At 43.2% G+C, this 17,221-nt stretch overlaps 1 protein-coding gene across 1 annotated transcript in view; it reads left to right on the forward strand.

The window, feature by feature from the left end:
* The window catches only part of LOC143161798 (putative cation-transporting ATPase 13A4), a 42,966-nt gene that overhangs the window by 18,811 nt on the left and 6,934 nt on the right, over positions 1-17,221 (forward strand). Inside the window, exons 11-24 of the mRNA XM_076341076.1 lie at positions 122-279; positions 3,554-3,742; positions 4,056-4,117; positions 4,954-5,104; positions 6,520-6,606; positions 7,307-7,460; positions 8,019-8,130; positions 9,990-10,114; positions 11,112-11,275; positions 12,331-12,453; positions 13,102-13,181; positions 14,534-14,576; positions 15,483-15,592; positions 16,407-16,503. Of these exons, the coding sequence (XP_076197191.1) occupies positions 122-279; positions 3,554-3,742; positions 4,056-4,117; positions 4,954-5,104; positions 6,520-6,606; positions 7,307-7,460; positions 8,019-8,130; positions 9,990-10,114; positions 11,112-11,275; positions 12,331-12,453; positions 13,102-13,181; positions 14,534-14,576; positions 15,483-15,592; positions 16,407-16,503 (1,655 nt within the window). The remainder of the gene's footprint in view (positions 1-121; positions 280-3,553; positions 3,743-4,055; positions 4,118-4,953; positions 5,105-6,519; positions 6,607-7,306; positions 7,461-8,018; positions 8,131-9,989; positions 10,115-11,111; positions 11,276-12,330; positions 12,454-13,101; positions 13,182-14,533; positions 14,577-15,482; positions 15,593-16,406; positions 16,504-17,221) is intronic.

The following is a 17,221-nucleotide window of genomic DNA, read 5'->3' on the forward strand; positions in this document are numbered from 1 at the left end:
AAAGATCTGGGCCTTCTTTCTTAAGTTACAGAAATTATGAGTCATTTTAAAGCTCTCCATTCTTTGTAGAGAACTGTTGAAAATGTTTTCCCCTTGAAATGATTTTAGTTTGTCTTTCCAGGTTTCAATACAGCCAAAGGGGATCTGGTGAGGTCCATTCTCTACCCTAAACCCATGAACTTCAAGCTGTACAGGGATGCTCTCCGGTTCCTAATGTGCCTCATAGCATTTGCAGCCATTGGAATGATCTACGCAGTGTGTGTATTTGCACTTAATGGGGTGAGTTACTAAATGTAGGAGAAATGGTCACACCCAGTTTCAAGAGAGTTGAAACTTGAGTGGCTTCATATACATTTATATATAAAAATATGGTCCTTGTCACTCTCCTTTTTGCCTTAGTATATGAGACCATTTTACAATGTAATTGAATTTGTGGCAGTGCACAAGCTCTCATACATTCAATTGCAAGGTGCCAAAACCCACTGTTTCCCAATAGTCATTTCTTCTGAGGTCTTAGCAAATCCTCTGCAAGCACTGCATGTCTTATCAGCAGCCTTCTGTACGCCGACTGCCTCTGTCTGTGTGTTGCCTGCCCTGTGCTTGCTGATACATGTAATTATCAATGCATCTAATTAGCATAATGCTTTCTAGAGCTCTGAAAACGGGAGATCCCAAGAGCTTAGCACTCTGCAAGTAGCTTTTACAGAGTTTTTGTGGCACTTTTTGTACATTCCTAGAAAAATCACAAGTGAGTCATGGGTTAAATGGGACACAGACTGATGTGTCATTGTGAAAAGGCAGCTTTCCAAAAACTTCAGTTTAGATCAAAGACCTATCCCTGTCCACTGTCTCTGAGAGTAACTGGTATCAAATGCTTATGGAAGCTGGTTAGGAAGTAGGGCAAATATAGAACAATTCTTCCCTGGTTTAGTCTTCTAACTTCTTGAAGAGAAAGGTTTAACAGTTCAGTAAGCTGTCGTTTGTGTCTAGATCATCTAGCTGTAATAGCCATTGAAAATCTCCCAGAGCGTGATTTAATATATTTCTGAATTCATTTATGCCTTGGACTTGGTAACACCTGTGGCAATGATTCCCACAGTTCCATTATGTACTGCGTAAAAATGTTTTTAAAGCTGCTAAATCACTGAAGGCACTGTAGATTTTTATTTTAGAGAAGTAGCAAATAGCTGCTTTCTATTTGATGTTTCCTGTACCATTCATGATTTAGAGATCATTGGCCACCCCTTCAGCCACCTTTCTTCCATGTTACAGAGCCCTGAACAGCACAGGTGTAAACACAGATCCCTGAAGTTTACTGATGTTGCAAAGAACTCCCTGCTTTCTTCTACCTTTTTTTTCATATCTTTGTATAGTCATTTGGGGGGGGGGCAGGTGTGGAGGGGAGAAAACCTTCACTTAGTTATCACTCAGCTTAATATCCTTGAGAGCTTTTGGAAAATAACTTTTGCAAAGCCAACTATCTTGCATCAGTTGAGTCACCCACATCTCCACTGATTTTTTCCAGAGTTCTCCAGGAGATTTATGGAGTATTAATTCCCTCTGTGAAGACCACGTTAGCTCTTCTCTAATGTGCTATATACACCAATGGTCCAGTTAATTCTGTATTATAATTTTAATCAAGTTTCTCAATGTAGAACTAAGACTTACTGTGTCAGGAAGCAGCAAGGGCCAGCTATTCCCTAGGGGAAGGCAAGCCAGGAGCCGAGGGTGACCAGAGCACAGGTAGTGCCCTCACCGACCAGGGCACAGTCACACAGTATCTGAACATGGTGAGGAGAGCTGGGTGTTGGTAACTGCCCATCAATAGTCCCAGGCAAGGCAAAGTGGTAAATAATCCAGGCAGACCAGTCAGAAGCAGAAGGAGATGAGGACAAGAGACAAGGCTGCAACAATGTCTAAAGGTATCCATCCAGGAGACAGTGCTAGAGACAGGTACACCTACAACATGGCTCAGACAGGGACTGAAGGCCTAGGCCTGAGCTTAAATGGAGCTCCTGAACCCATGAACAGAGGGTGTGGGTGGAGGTGAGGCTAATGAAGGTAATTAAGGCCTACTAGTGCACCTAGGGCCCTGCCATATTGGTCTCTCAAACTCTGGAGGGTTCGCCTGAAACCCTTTTAAAAACAGTTCACTCATTCTCATGCACCGACGTCAATGTAAGAAATAGTTGTACACTGTAAACAGTAGTTCTGCAATTTTTAAAGCCTAATTGTTTTAGAACTTCTTCAAAAACTTTCAAGAAATCATTTCATGCCTTGATAATTATCTGCCAATGTGAAGTCCAAGTCCTGAGTTGCAAGGTTGATTCTGCAATTCAGCTTTTGAATCATTTTTCTCCTTTGGAATAACCTACAATCAGTTGGTTCAGAAGATTAATTCCCCTCAGGATATCAAAGCAAGTGTGTTTAAGAACATATCCTGGTGTCTGCTTTGCAGTTTTTCCTTTTTTTTTGTTTAACTTCTCCCTTGTAATATGTAAAATACATGCTGATGATACCACAGCAGCTGAAACTGTCTTGTCAGACTGCTGTTAAGATTCAGTCACATGATACACTAAATTCTTTCTCTTCTGTGAACGTGTTTATCTGAAGGTGGTAAGTGCTTCATTCTAACATAAAATGGATACAAAATATCAAAGTGGTGCCTTTGGTGGTCTGAAACAGTATCAGTGAAGGGACAATGAGAACATGATGGAAATTTAGCACATCAAATGCAACATGATTTATGGTCAAAGTCCCAAGCTCAGAAGCAGTAATAATAGAACTCTATGATGATTTGCAGATCCTTCTGAACTGCAGATTTGCTTTAGTTTGCAGTGTCTCAGTTCTGGGACCCCAATTTGAAATGCATTCGCTCCTTTAGCAGTGGTATCAACTGCCAGGAATAACAGTGCCGACATTCAGCATACTGGCAGTCGGTTTTACACCGACCTCTAAGCTCCCAAATTAGAGATTGCTTTTAGAAATGTAACTTTTACTTCCTTGTCTCTTCCTGCAGGTAAAAGCAATTTCCTTTCACAACTCCTAGAACATAAGGTCAGAAGAAATCATTAGCTCATGCATTCTGCCCTCCTTTTCAGCACCATCCTATATGTCTCACCTGTCACCCTAACATGGAGTCCAGAGCTATCCCTGTAGGCAGTTGGATGAATGCCCATATAAATGACAGATTCTTGTGTGCTGTATCATGGGAAACTGGGCTTGACTGAGGGTGCAATAACCTAGCTGACATGTTTGAACTCATGTGCTTTGGAGGAGACTGTGAGCTCTACCTGGCAGGTTTGCTGGCATGGAGAATGAAGTAAGGCCTGGAGGCTGCCCTTTAGCAGTGGTGTAGCCTTAAAGCCTTTGGTTAAATCAAAGCAATTAATTTCTTAGGGAGATGAATTCATGATGGACCATGGGCAGAAAACAGCACAGCCTGAAGCACCTGCAGTGGAGGGAAGGAGGGATGAAGAGGGCTACACTCAGACAATCCAAGCAGCACTCCTTGCCACCCTCTTGCTGATAACTGCCTTTGGTTTTACGTCAGGAGGAGGCAGGAGAAGTGGTGAAGAAGGCTTTGGATGTTGTCACTATTGCTGTCCCCCCAGCTCTGCCAGCTGCCTTGACAACAGGGATCATTTATACCCAGCGGAGGCTGAAGAAAAAGGGCATCTTCTGCATCAGCCCACAGAGGATCAACATGTGTGGACAGCTGAACCTCATCTGCTTTGACAAAGTAACTGCTATGTGGTGGTTACTCTCTTACTAGCAATGGGAGCCATGCTGGGGTGGGAGAGTATGGGTTTTGATCAAGCATTTCCATTGTATTTTAGAAATACACTGACCAATCTTGTATACTTAAGTTTGTGTTGTCTGAACAGGCACTGTTGCGGATTGTTTTTCTTGGAATCTAGGAATTGGCTGGTAGCGCTTTTGCTCTGCACTGTGTTGGCATTTTCTGGACAGTAACTTCTTAAAATAAGTCTTGCTTTTTATTCGTCTTGGAGCTCTTATGTGGGAAGTTAATTTAAATGTACATTTTAACTTAGACTGGCACCTTAACAGAAGATGGCCTGGATCTTTGGGGCTTGCTGCCCTCTGAAAGAAACTGGTAAGGCTCCTTGACACACCAATGGCATTTAAATTTGGTGGGATAGTGACTGGATTCTCCTCCTAGACATATGAACAGAGATACATGTTCAGAGAATTTTCTGAATTTTTATTCAGATTATTATATTTGAATATATACAAATATATACAAAACACAAATATTCTCTCTCTTCTCAGAACAGAGAACTGAAAGACAATTAATGTCAAACAGCAGTTTGAAGTTCCCCTCGTTTAGATTTCCAATATTATTTCCATAGCCTCTGGAAAATGAGTTTGTTGCCTCATCCCAGGGGTCCTGCTCCACATGAAAAGATGCAGCCACTGTCATCCGCGTTTGGCACCGCATGCCCAGGCAGGGTAGTCTGCAGTAGACATGCTAGGTTAGATCTCAAAGGTGCAGCGGTGCCCCAACCCTTTATGACAGTAAGTCACTGTTACCCACGAGATTGCCAGTCAGTTCCTTCAGTGCCCATGTTTTTGGCCATTTACATTTCCAGAAATGTGCATGCACAAAAATGTTCAAACTTGTATCAGCCTCACAGCTCAAGGGTCATTACACAAGCCGCAAGGAAGATATTTTATAATAACCTGTTTCTCTGTCCATCCCAATGGACTCCTTAACTATGCAGAATACACCTGTTCTGAGCATGTGTATCCCAGCCTTTAACAGGTGCATGAGAAATAGCTCATGGGGGAAGACAAGTCCCCAGAAACATGCTAGTGGTCTGACCACAGGATAGGACTTTAACAGCCCCTTGACTTAGGATTTTTTTTTCTGTTAGTCATATGTTGTTTGGTGTTCTGTGATGATAATTTTTATGTTCACTTTTGTGTTAGCTTCCAGGACATTCACAGTTTCCCCGCGGACCACAGCCTGCCTTGGGGCCCAGTGTTCACAGCAATGGCGGTTTGTCATTCACTAATTGTTTGGGAGGGCAAGATCCAAGGAGACCCACTGGATGTGAAAATGTTTGAGGCCACTAACTGGGTAAAGCTGTGCTTTGTTGTTATGCTAATAGTGGTGGGGAGTTTTGGTGTTCTCGCAAAGGAGAAATGTCCCAAGCCCTCCCACGCAAATAGCCACTTCCCACACGGAAGTAAAACAGCTAAAACCCAGAAGAGGTACTACATGCTCAGGCTTTTGGAGAAATGTTGCTTGTTTCTGCCTAGAGCTTTCACCTAGGGGTACTTTGAGTACTTAGCTCATTTGACTGGAAGTGGTGGATATCATGCAAACCCCACTGGGGTATCAACTCTGACTGTGGCTGCTGCCAGATAACAGGAAGTCCCAGATGTGACTTATATGCAGATTAAGACTGCTTTTACAGAGCATGTAACAGACTTCTGCGAACTTTGAACTAGAGGCAAGATTTTGACCTTTGTTAGAGCTCTGTCAATGTGGAGATATTTCTATGAAATCCCATGCCGCTATGAAAGCACTCTTTCCGTCTCTGTCCCATTACCTACAAACAGCCATCAGTGTTGTCACTTACTCTCTGATCAGTTGCGGGGTCGGGGGGTGTGTGTGGGGGGGGGGTGGGGTGGGGGGGGGTGGGGGTGGGTGGGGGACATGAGCATTTATGAAAACTAAAAAGCTGCGAATCTGAGATGGATAAGAGGAAAACAGCCCATAATTACATGGTGGAAGATATAGCCACAAGCTATTGCTGATGCAAGATTAGAGACTCAGGGCAGGATTAGCTAGTTAAGTGGGTGACAACATCCATACTTAACACCTGTCTGTTTTGTATCTGCAAAATAGGTAAAACAGCCAAGTTTGAAGGAATAAACTATCCAGTAATGACAGGAGTTAGAGGGTGTTTTTCCCCAGGGGCATCACCTTGCCATCGCAGCCTTAGGCAGACACCCATCAAAGTTATAAATTAAACAGGAATAATCCTATCAAATAATTCCTGTGAAACATGGATAATTGTGTGCCCTTTGACACCATAAAACATTTTTGTTCCTCGCAGTCATGTTGTGATGATTAAAAAACCCAGCTGATTTGTGGAGTACTTCAAGAGGAGAGGATGGTGCTTTCTACATTAATACAAACTCTTTATTATTTTCCCATTGGGTTTATGTCATATCTAAAGATTTTTGCATATTTAAGTGGGTTGTAATGAATAAAGGATTTATTGTCAGTGAGAGGACTTGATCTGTTTGCTGTGCAAGAGTACAGCAGTATCTTAGTGAAGCTGGTGAAGCTCTGGATTTGATTGCCAAGGGACGCAGTTGGTTTTCCATTACTGGAGCTTTTTAGTGTGAGATCAGACAAACCCCTCTCAGGAATTAATAAGATACCTTGTTTTGAGGGAAGGAAAAGCTCTAAATGATTCCTTGAGGCTCCTTTCAGCTCTACTGGTGCTGTGATCTGAAAGATTTTTGTCTTTCCATACACAGGTGATAGATGATTCCAGTGGACACCAGACTGAAGGTCAAGGATCCACACATGCCACAGTTGTTAGACCTGGGCCTAAAGCCAGCAGTGTAAGCTATTTGCAAGATTCACATTCATGATCAAGTTAAACTGTCAGTATAAGAGTTACCTTTCAGTAGAGAAACACTTGGTTGTCCTAGTCCAAGACAGCTCTTCCACACTTCGTCTTTCTTGTAGTGCCTGCAGAGAGATTGCCTTGCACCCTCTGGTTACAAAGAGTTGCCTGGGGGAGCTTGCTGCTAGTGCCCGAAGCAGGGGGATGCTGGATGACAGATTGTCCAGCTCAGGAATTTGCGTGTCCTGGTGGCTCGAGACTCAATCCAAACTCAGATGAGTGGTGAAGATCTCTAAAAGCACTTGGGACTGCAGTGGAGTCTGGTAGCTGATGTCAGACTGGTTCCTGTGACATACACCAAGGGGGGTGCTTTCAGACATCCATTTTCCCTTTGCAAGACCAGTGTAAGACCTAGCAGAGTCTTGTTAAAGAAAGAGGACTAGTGAGTTCCTTTCAGTAGATTACATCTAATAGTCTGCTAAAACTGTCAGTGAGCTTTTCCTACTGCTTAAGCTAAATATTTCTGTACAAATTTCACCTCCTCTTTATATACCAGTCCTTTCTGTCCCTCTGTGACAGATCAGCCCGTTATACATGGTTAGCTTCTTACCATGGCCCAAAGGAGAGACCTAAAATCCTTTGGCCTGAGTTTAAAATCCTTGCTGCAGTATCTAATCCACTTGCTTTTCTCCTAGGCCCCAGTGGAAGGAGTTACCATTTTACATCAGTTTCCATTTTCTTCAGCCTTGCAGAGAATGTCTGTCATTGCTCAGGAAATTGGTGGGGAACAACAGGTCTTCACAAAAGGGGCTCCAGAAATGGTAGCCATGTTATGTAGAGCAGAAACAGGTAACTAATATTTATAAATGCTTCCTAGAAACACACATGTATAAGTGACTTTTGATGGTACAATGAAGTGGAAGGTCCAAATGAGATTTCTGGGTCTAAGACTTTAGAGTCTCTCTGTTGTGCTCCAAGTCTAAGGCTAAGCTCTCATACAGCCCTTCTCAGCAAAGGACTGCTAAGAAATAAAAGCAAGTACCAACTCTTGTACAAGGTGTACAGTCTCTGCCAGAATAGATATTTGAAAAAGTTGTCTACTGGTCCAGTATACACCAAAAAAAGTTTTCTTTTTTCTCCAAGCCTTGGGAGGGCAGCTAGAAGAGCACAGCTCCTTCATGACACACTGGAAGAAAGTAAGTCTTTGCAGAATAGTTTAGGATCCTAAATGCAAAGTGACAGAGGAGAGACAATTATTTTCTTATTGAGCAAAGTTCTTTTCAGCAGCTTTCCTTGATGTCCTTGGCCTATTGGTAGACTCTAGGTGTACCTGCCCTGCTCCAGGGCTTCCTTTTATTAGAAAGCAGTCAAATGCCCTGATGAACTGTCTTTTCCTCTTTTGCACAGTCCCATCGAACTTTGAAAGCAAGCTTCTGCTCTACACAGCGCAGGGCTTTAGGGTCATTGGACTGGCATGTAAATCTCTACAGACAGGGAAGCAATCTACTGATCTAACAAGGTAAGCCATAGACTGCTGCTTATCAGCCACATTCAGCCATGGGCTAGTGGTTCCTCACATAGTACCATTACCACAACACCCCTGCCAAGAGCAGGGCTGTAGTACAGAGTTTTGTTAGATTTAGGCCAGAGGGAATCTGATATAAATCTGGATATAGGTCTGTCTGAGAATGGGTAGAGGGCACTTCACTACCCCATGCTTATAGCACATGCCCAGAATCCTTACACATTTCTTAACAGTGGATCAACATAGGAAGTATAACTCTAGTACACTCTGAAGTCTAGTACACCCCTCCCTTAGTCCATCATTTCTACCAGTCGTCTTGCAGATTTATCCAGGCTTTCAGCTGAAGAGAAGTCTCTTTTTTTTTTTTTTTTATCCTGGCTCCTTGATTAAGCAAAGGCAGCAGATGACCCCCATTACACCACCTGTTCTCTAGCCCAGTTACAGTCAACAGACTATCTTCTGCTGCTGTCTTGGTCCAATCCGTTAGCTTTCTAGCTTTAGCTTTTTTTAGTTTCTAGAGAAGCCAGCAAACTCTACTGCTATGCCTATGGCATTAGTTTTCCACAAGCCTCACACAAGAACACCTACACATGAATCCATATGCTTTTACCCAAATCCCTCTAGCTTTTGCCTGTGATACTCCAGACACATCACTTCTGAAACATTTGCGGTTACTTAGCATCTGCTGTCCTCTCTGTTTGCTAGCTGCAGGTCCTAATCCAGATGGGGCTTACTTGCTCTTTCACAGGGCTTTTTGCTTTGCTGAAAAGGCCAATGACACTGAGGCAAAGTGCAAGTGTCTTGTTTAATTCTTGTGACAGGTGTCATAACAGACCTATCCAACCCAATGAGCAAATGTGTGTGATATGGCCCAGATTTTGCAGTTGTGTGTGCAGTTATAGCATGTGTGATGTATATACTGCCAGGAGAAAAAAAGAGAACTGGAGGTCAAACACAAGATCTGCTGTGAAAGCAATGACTATTCAGGCACCGCCTGACTCAGCTACTCTGACTGCCATGCAAGTGTTTGGCATCACCTCCTCCTTACTACAGTGGCTAAAATAAGTGTTTGAAAGCTTTTATTTTTTTCAGACTCTTCAGAGTCAACCTGTCTCCCTGAGAGACCTCTAGTTATGACTCAGGGATGGGATTGTTTACCAAATTCTGTTCTCAACTGCATGTGTTCAACTGTAAAACAGGCAATAGCACAGGTGTAAAGAAAAGAGTAGGAGGGAACAGAATTGGGGTTCCCACATGCTGTTTGCTCAGGTCCTACTGTCAAGAGTAGCAGATACGTTTACTAAGGTGTGTTTCTTTGTTGTACAGTCCTCAAATGAGAAGGACTAGTGTGCATGAACTTTCCAAATCAGACCACCACAGTTTGGGAATCCAGCAGGAAATTCAGGGTGCTTTTTCATGCTGGCTAAGGATGGTACATGAATTGAAAACAGTCCAACTTATCCATCAGGCTTCATGTTGGTATGTGGAGCACGTAGGTCAAAATTGGCTCTTTTTTGATTTGGTAATTAAGCAAGCATGAGCTGGAAGCTGGCTATATACTGAACTTATTCTTCAGAACAAGGGAAGAAGAGAATGGAAGGATAAAAAATGAAGTGAAGTTCCTCCATACACAACCAGCACCACTTGCTGCCAGTGGGAAGTAAGCCCTGCTGGTGTTGAAATAGCACCACAAAAGACAGGCAGCCTGGGGCTGCTGAAAACTAACAAGTTATTTTAATTCTTTTGAGTTAGGTGGTATGGTTAACAGTTATAACTGGCTATCAGCTTATTCAATGCAAAAACAGGCCAGAGGCAAAAAGAATTAAATCTGTCTGTCTGTTCTTCACTCTTAGGGAGGAGGTAGAATCTGATCTGACATTCCTGGGTTTGCTGATAATGGAGAATCGATTAAAGAGGGAGACAAAGCCTGTCCTGGAAGAGCTCAGTGCTGCCCGTATCAGAAGTGTTATGGTCACAGGTATCTAAAAGGGGTGGATTATTTATGTGGCCACTGGCCCAGACAGGGAGTTCAATGACATCTGAGTGAACAGTCTGCTGCTTTGTCACCACCACTGGTAGGAAGGCACAGACATTTGTATCTTTCAGACAATTACAGTCCAAGAAGCATCTGTGTTGTAATAATGGCGTGAGCTGAACCATCCAGGCTTATATCCTTGACAACTTCACCAGGCTGTGTCAGATACCTAACTCTGAATCTGTCCCACTTTCACCACAGATCAGAGCCTTCCTGTTCCTCTAATGCTTTCCAGTGAGTCCATTTGTTCTCCCTGGTAAGGTTATCAGATGCACAAAGACATGTCATGCAAGATCCTGTCTTTATAGGGCCTCATGAAATCCTGTTGTCATAAATGAGCAGAGATGGAGCATGAATGCCAGGACAAATCACTGAACCTTATGACATCTGGTAACTCATTCTACCAGTCCTTATTTATCCCATTTTTTTCTTGAAGGGCTGGTTTAGATTTGGATAGGATAACCCCCAGTTTTTCCATGGTCCAAAGACATTTTTCCAGGAGTCACACAGATCTTGCCTTCTTGGGCTTCACCCCTTTCAGCACACATCCTACACCAAAGCCATCTAAGGGTGATTGATGAGAATCAGTGATACTAGCAGCAACTTAGCAGTGAATCCCTTATTGGTTTTTGTCTAAAACATATTATCTAGGAGCATGTTCCCCATCTGGATTTCTTCAAGCTGAAGATGAAAGTATTTCACCTCCAGATGAAAATGAAAATATTTCATTTCCAGATGAAAATACATTTAATTATTGAGACAGACCTCATCTGCAAAGTTTTGATCTTTATCAAAAACTTCCTTAGGCAAGGCACTGAAATCTTACTGATTCTTGTGGATATATTGGAAAACTAGGAATTCAAGAAAAGGCTAGTGTTCCCTCCATAAACAATTCCTCATTGCAGAAATTTTTAGGTAATACTCCCCTTGATTTTTCTAGGTGACAACATTCAGACAGCTGTAACCGTTGCCAAAAATGCTGGGATGATTTCTTCAACAGACAGAGTGATTCTTGTGGAAGCAAACAAAATACCTGGATCTTTTTCAGCATCTATAACCTGGAAACCACTGGAAGAAAACAAAACTGAAGATTACGGAAGCCTGGTGAGCGTATGAGAAGCAGGTGTTGTGCAGCAGGAAAACAAACTAGGCTGGAATGCTTTAAATAATGCAGTGGGATTATGCTAGTGTAACAGACCAGTCATTCACCATCATGTCCATGTCAGAATGTTATGTGCTAGAGAAGTGTTTAAAAAGAAGGGATCTTTATAAAAATGTACTCCCCTAGGGCTTCCTTCCTAGCATATTATCTTGTGAACACATTTTTGCTAACTGTCTAGCTAGGTTTGAGAACAGCTTTGCAGAAGCCCAAGGAAGATTTCTCTCTAGCCCTCATGCTTAGTTGATACCAGTTTAATGCATGTTTCCTTTTACTGCAAGGTAAATTTGATAGCATAGATGTGGACCTAAAATATATGGAACTGCACTGAATGAACCAGCCCTGTTCAAGCACGTAGAGTTAGCAGTTCCCCATACCTGCAGAATTAAAACACAGATTAACTGCTGAGAAATTGCATATGCACAGTGAAATATAGGCTTCCTATGCTAAGAAATTATATTTTATCAAGCATCTCCACAAAGAAAGTGGAACAAAGACCAGTTACTCTTTCCCTGAAGAGTATGTCTGAAGGTGCTGACCCTTCTCTGAGAAGTATTAGAGTCAGGCAGATGGTAGGGAATCTCTGCAGAGGCTGTTGAGGGGCTCCTTTCTACCAAAGCTCAGCCTGAGCAGCATCTTCACTATATTTCACTTCAAAATGGCATGCCTAGCTATGGTGCCCATATGCTCTCGCTAGCCCCGCTCACAGTGCAGCCCACCAGATTGGCACTGTTGCATAAATTCTACCAAATGTGGCAACGCTGAGGGCCAGCTTTTAAGACATATGAAGCACCCAATTCACACTGAAAATAATGGCATTATATGCCTAAATCCCTTTACAAATCCAGGCAAAGGCAATGGGCCTTGAACCCAGGTGTCCCAGAGCCTTCACAAGTGCCCTTCCCATGATATGCCCTTTTCTTTGTAGTGGTGCTTGTGTAAATGCACATAGTAGCTTGTGAGCGCCTGGGAGCAGTGCTCATTCTGTCTTGTTTTATAGGAGGATGACAGTCAGACTGAACGAAGAATCAGGCTGGCATTGGGATCAGGCCAGTATCATTTTGCCATGAGTGGAAAATCTTACCAAATTGTAGCACAGCATTTCAGGCACTTACTTCCAAAGGTAAGATCTGGATTATTTAACTGGAGTAGGCTGGCCATTCAGCAGATTTGGATTGTCCTGATATAATTAGCTGAAGAGATCTGTACCAGGACATCTTTTGGGAACAATTCTAACCCTGAAATACTTATGGGCTGGATGAATCTCTGATATTAACGTATGGGGAAGGATCTGAAAATCCCTAGATTTTTCCTGCACGTGAGAGGAGCAGACCTGCCTCATGGTGTGAGGACATGACTTAAAACATTTGTGCCCATATGCCTGGCCCTTGCACTGCACTGATTCTCTCATGTTTTGGAGAATAGGAGGAAACATGGTATTACACAGCATGCAATTCAGCATAAGTTGTCTGTTTTATGGAAAGGATAGTCTCATGAATTCTTTTCTAGTAAATCCCTGCCTGGTAATCTGTGTTCATCAGGTAACTCAAATGACACATCAGGCCTCTTGTCCTTATTGTGATTGTTATTTTTTCAAAATATTAATTAAGATACCTTTTATCTTTGAACATCAGCCTTTCCTGCTTTGGAGTCTAGCATCAGTTGTTTGGAAATGTGAATTTTTGGTGGTTTCTATTCCAGATTATCACTGAAATCACTGTGACTCTTGCCTCAAGTGCTTAAAAAATCACTTCCTTTTTTCTCCTTACAGCTCCTGCTGAACGGAACAGTTTTTGCTAGAATGTCTCCTGGTCAGAAATCCAGCCTTGTAGAAGAGTTTCAAAAGCTGGAGTAAGTTCATAATGAGCACTAAGAGTTAGGAAGCATTTGATGAATTTCCAGGCTTGAAAAGAGTCTAGTAAGAGCTAGCTTTTATCTAACATAGTGTTTCCTGGAAGTGCACAAAACTGAAAGTTCCACAGACATACAGCTTGGCAATTAGATTCCAAAAGCCTGTTAAAGAAGAGACACTGAAGTCCATGTTGGTTTGGCAACCCATCAAAGACCTAACACTCCCATGATTCTGGGTTTCGTTTGTTCACATCATCCTTCATTCTTACTTCTCTTTCTGGACCTGAAGGAGGGGCACTTGTCTACCCAAGATTTTTAGGAGTATCTCCCAGCACTGCAGCTTCTCTGATGCTAGCAGTCTTTTTACTGCACTATTGCTGACTCAGTGTGATGGGTTAGAAAACATGGCAGGGCAGTCTGGATTGGTATGCCCTGTGCTACTCACAGTGGTGTATATATGTTCCTGAGTCCCAAGTGTCTTGTTGCCTGTCATTCAGCTGTTTCACAAGTCTTTTGAAGACCTCCACCCTCACCTCAACTAGCTAGCCCCTGGCCTTGCCCTAGAGCAGGGTTTTCAATTTAGGCCATTTCAGATTATCAGCCTGGTGTGAGCAGTTGTGAGCACCCCAACCACTGTCTGGCCTCCTTGGAACACCATCAATACCTCCCAGTGAGAACTTCCCCTGCACTGAAATCCAGGCCTCAGCAGTAAAAGACACGAGTCAGCTCCTGAAGCACTAGGCTGATTTTACTTGGATGCTGCACATACAAGGATTTACTTTTAGGGCTCATCATTTCACAAGGTTGTTTCAGCCTCAGGGTGGGGAGCTGTCTCCAGATATACTGTGAAGCCCATGTTCTCGTTCTCTCTCTACTCCAGCTGCCTCTATCACTCTCTGTCTGCCCTAGGAGATTCTGGCAGGACTGGACCCCAAAGCAGAGTCCCCATTCATGTCTATTCCCAGTGAACATGAGGTACCAGTGCCTGCAATCCTTCCTTTCTGAGCAGGGCTGTCACCATTAGCCCTTTCCTCTGTTATGATTGACCTTAAACCCAGTGAGGGTGGGAGACGGAGTCCGTTGTAGTGAACATAAAACTTCATACTAATGTATTCTTTAGTCCATCACAGCAGAAACTCTTTACTGTAGACACGTCTGAGGTGCAGGGCCAAGGCTTGTGCACAGTCCAGAGTCCTGGGCTTGTATTTCAGTCTTTCAGCTTTCCAGAAGGACTTTTAAGAAAAAGCTTGCATGACTTGCATAAATGACTCGCATGGAGGAGGCTCTGATTGCCTCCTGTTTATAGGTCACACTTTCCCCAGGACTGAACTATTGGTCACTTTATTTTTTAGTTACTTTGTGGGCATGTGTGGAGATGGAGCCAATGACTGCGGGGTAAGTGAAAATTCTTTACAATATATTTATTTAAAAAATGAAAAATGAATGCAATGCCAGTAGAATATCCCAAACTGAGCACATGCTGGAGATGGGAGTGCTCTGCTTATTCACAGAGCAGCTGTACTCGCACCAGTACTGATTCAGGCCTGATCCCAGAGTGTGGTCCTTACCCGCAAGAGCTGTCCTAGGCAGAGATTGTTGCAGTTTGTGGTCTCAAGGACTGATTAATTTCCTTCGCAAAAACCACCAGAGGATTCTCCAAATCCTCCACTGGGGTTTCTGTCAACATCTTCAGTGTCTGGGGGTGGAGAAGACTAGTATGAGGAGGAGTTTCCATGGGGAACAGCTGTAGCCCTACAAGGTTTTTGTAAATGCACATTTTAGAAGTGCAAGAAAGTTGTTTTTTCCAAAAGGAAGGGTCCGTGTTCAGGAGGGACCCATAACTCCCTTCTGGGCAGGTTCAGTTCACTCCATGACTTCACACATCCTTGTGGCAGTGAGAGCAATGCCACCTAGGCAGTGAAGCACTCACTTGCCCTAACACAAAGTCCCAAGGATTCTCCTGGGGGAAGCAAGCAGAGAACCTAGACTGTCTACATAAGGTGTGACTGCAAATAAGTGCTGACAAAGGAGGCAGAGCCAAACCTGTCTTCTGCGGCTGGTAGTGGATGGCTTTGGGGTCTGTGGAAAATGGACTTTCCCATGCTGTCATCCCCATTCTTCTGGACCCGATGCCTCAACCACATCCCACTGGAGGAACCTTTCGGGTGGAGCACACCCAGGGAGTGAAGAGGGACTGCTGTTCACAGAACGCATCCTGTAATAAGGGGTCACTTCTTGGCTGATGTGTCAGTTGCTGTGTCTTCCTGGTTTGTGAATGCTGAAGAAGAATGTGACTTTCAGGCTTTGAAAGTGGCGCATGCAGGGATATCACTGTCGGAGCAGGAGGCGTCTGTGGCTTCACCTTTCACATCCCGAACCCCCAGCATAGCATGTGTGCCAGAGCTAATCAGGTAAGCGTGGATTTTTGTTTCCTATTTCATAAAGTAGACAATTCCCACTCCTTTCAAATATTAGTGTTGGGTGTTCCCACCAGGCCAGAATGTACATATCTAGAGAAAAATAAATGTCTTTGACCTTGAAATTGCCATTTGCCTAGTTCCCATATGAAATTCCTTTAAGATATATTAATTCCCTCAAAACTACAGGAGGAGGGCATCTGCAGCTGAGCTTTATGTCATTAGCAGTATTTTAAATGCAAAAGAAATAGTAAAATGATCAATGCTCCATAAAGCTGAATCCAATGTCCACAAATCAACCTGTACACTACTGTTAGGCCCTGCCTCTGATACCCTATGCAAGCAAAACATTAGCATCTGTTATGCCAGCGTCCTGATTTTGCTTACTGGGGCAGATGAATAACCAGGGAGCGTGTGTTACCCTCGTTGGATACTATATGTTCACTGCAGGAGGAGAGGACTTGTTAGTTTGAACTCACTGATCAGCTGCTTGGCTTTGTATGTTTTTCCTCATATGGAGTTGTTACCTGCACTATTAATGTCAGCAGGAAAACTCGCTGGGGTAAATTGTAATCTTGGGAACATAGATGACTGGAATCAAGCCCTTTTGCTTGCAGCAAGATTTCTGCAAGTGAAGATTTTACTTTCATTCAGGCCAGATTTTATTTATTTCACCTTCCAGCAAGAAACTGGCAGAGACTTCTCTACTTGTGACACATGCCTTGTTTTTCAACAGCGTTTTGAGAGGACTGGCAACAGGAGCAGACCCATCACCTAATTGCTGTCCTTTATTAATGTCTTCACACAGGGAAGGCCGTGCTGCCCTCGTCACTTCCTTCTGCATGTTCAAGTACATGGCACTGTACAGCACCATTCAGTACCTTGGTGTTCTCCTACTGTACTGGGTATGTCTTGGGAACATGTTGGCTAGAACTGGAAGAGCTACTACTCCCTTGTAGGAGAAACATGGCATAAAAACCAGAATAAGACTAGGGTATGGAGCTTTACCTTTATCTGAGCTGCAAACTTCTGTGGCGTGATCATATGGTCCTCCTGTACCCTCAGCTGAAAACTGGAAAGATTCTTCCCATTAACTTCAGCCGGTGGGCTCAAGATCCAAGCTGGGCAAAAAGAAGGCTGAGATACTGAACAGTGTTTTGGATGAGGGCATAGGTCTGTGAAAAGGGAGAATCTGATGTAAGCATATGCTGTTGCAATTTATTCAGCATTTAAAGCATGAATTAACTTGACAGTAAGCAAAATCCCCTGGAGAGCCTTAAACCACTTTTGCATGGCTTCTTCCCAAATAGAGAGGAGGGCTTTGCACTCAGAAGTCACCCAGCATTGAGAAAGCACATCTCTTCAAATAGCCTTCTTTTTTATTGCATTGAGTGAGCTGGAAGCGTCGTTAGTCCGAACAATGCACAAAATGAGAGTATTCACTGCAGCCCCAATGATGACCGATCTATTGGCAGGGTGGTGGATTGTGTGGTCCCCTTATCTGCTGAGTAGCGTTTCAGAACAAACAGCAGAACATTAGCTCCATGAAAATAATACGCCTTTCTGGAGATGATATAAACAAGCCAATAGCAAATGTCTGATTTGTAATTTTTTTTCTTTGTG

Source organism: Aptenodytes patagonicus, chromosome 6, assembly GCF_965638725.1.
Source record: "Aptenodytes patagonicus chromosome 6, bAptPat1.pri.cur, whole genome shotgun sequence".
Classification (NCBI taxonomy): Eukaryota; Metazoa; Chordata; class Aves; order Sphenisciformes; family Spheniscidae; genus Aptenodytes; species Aptenodytes patagonicus.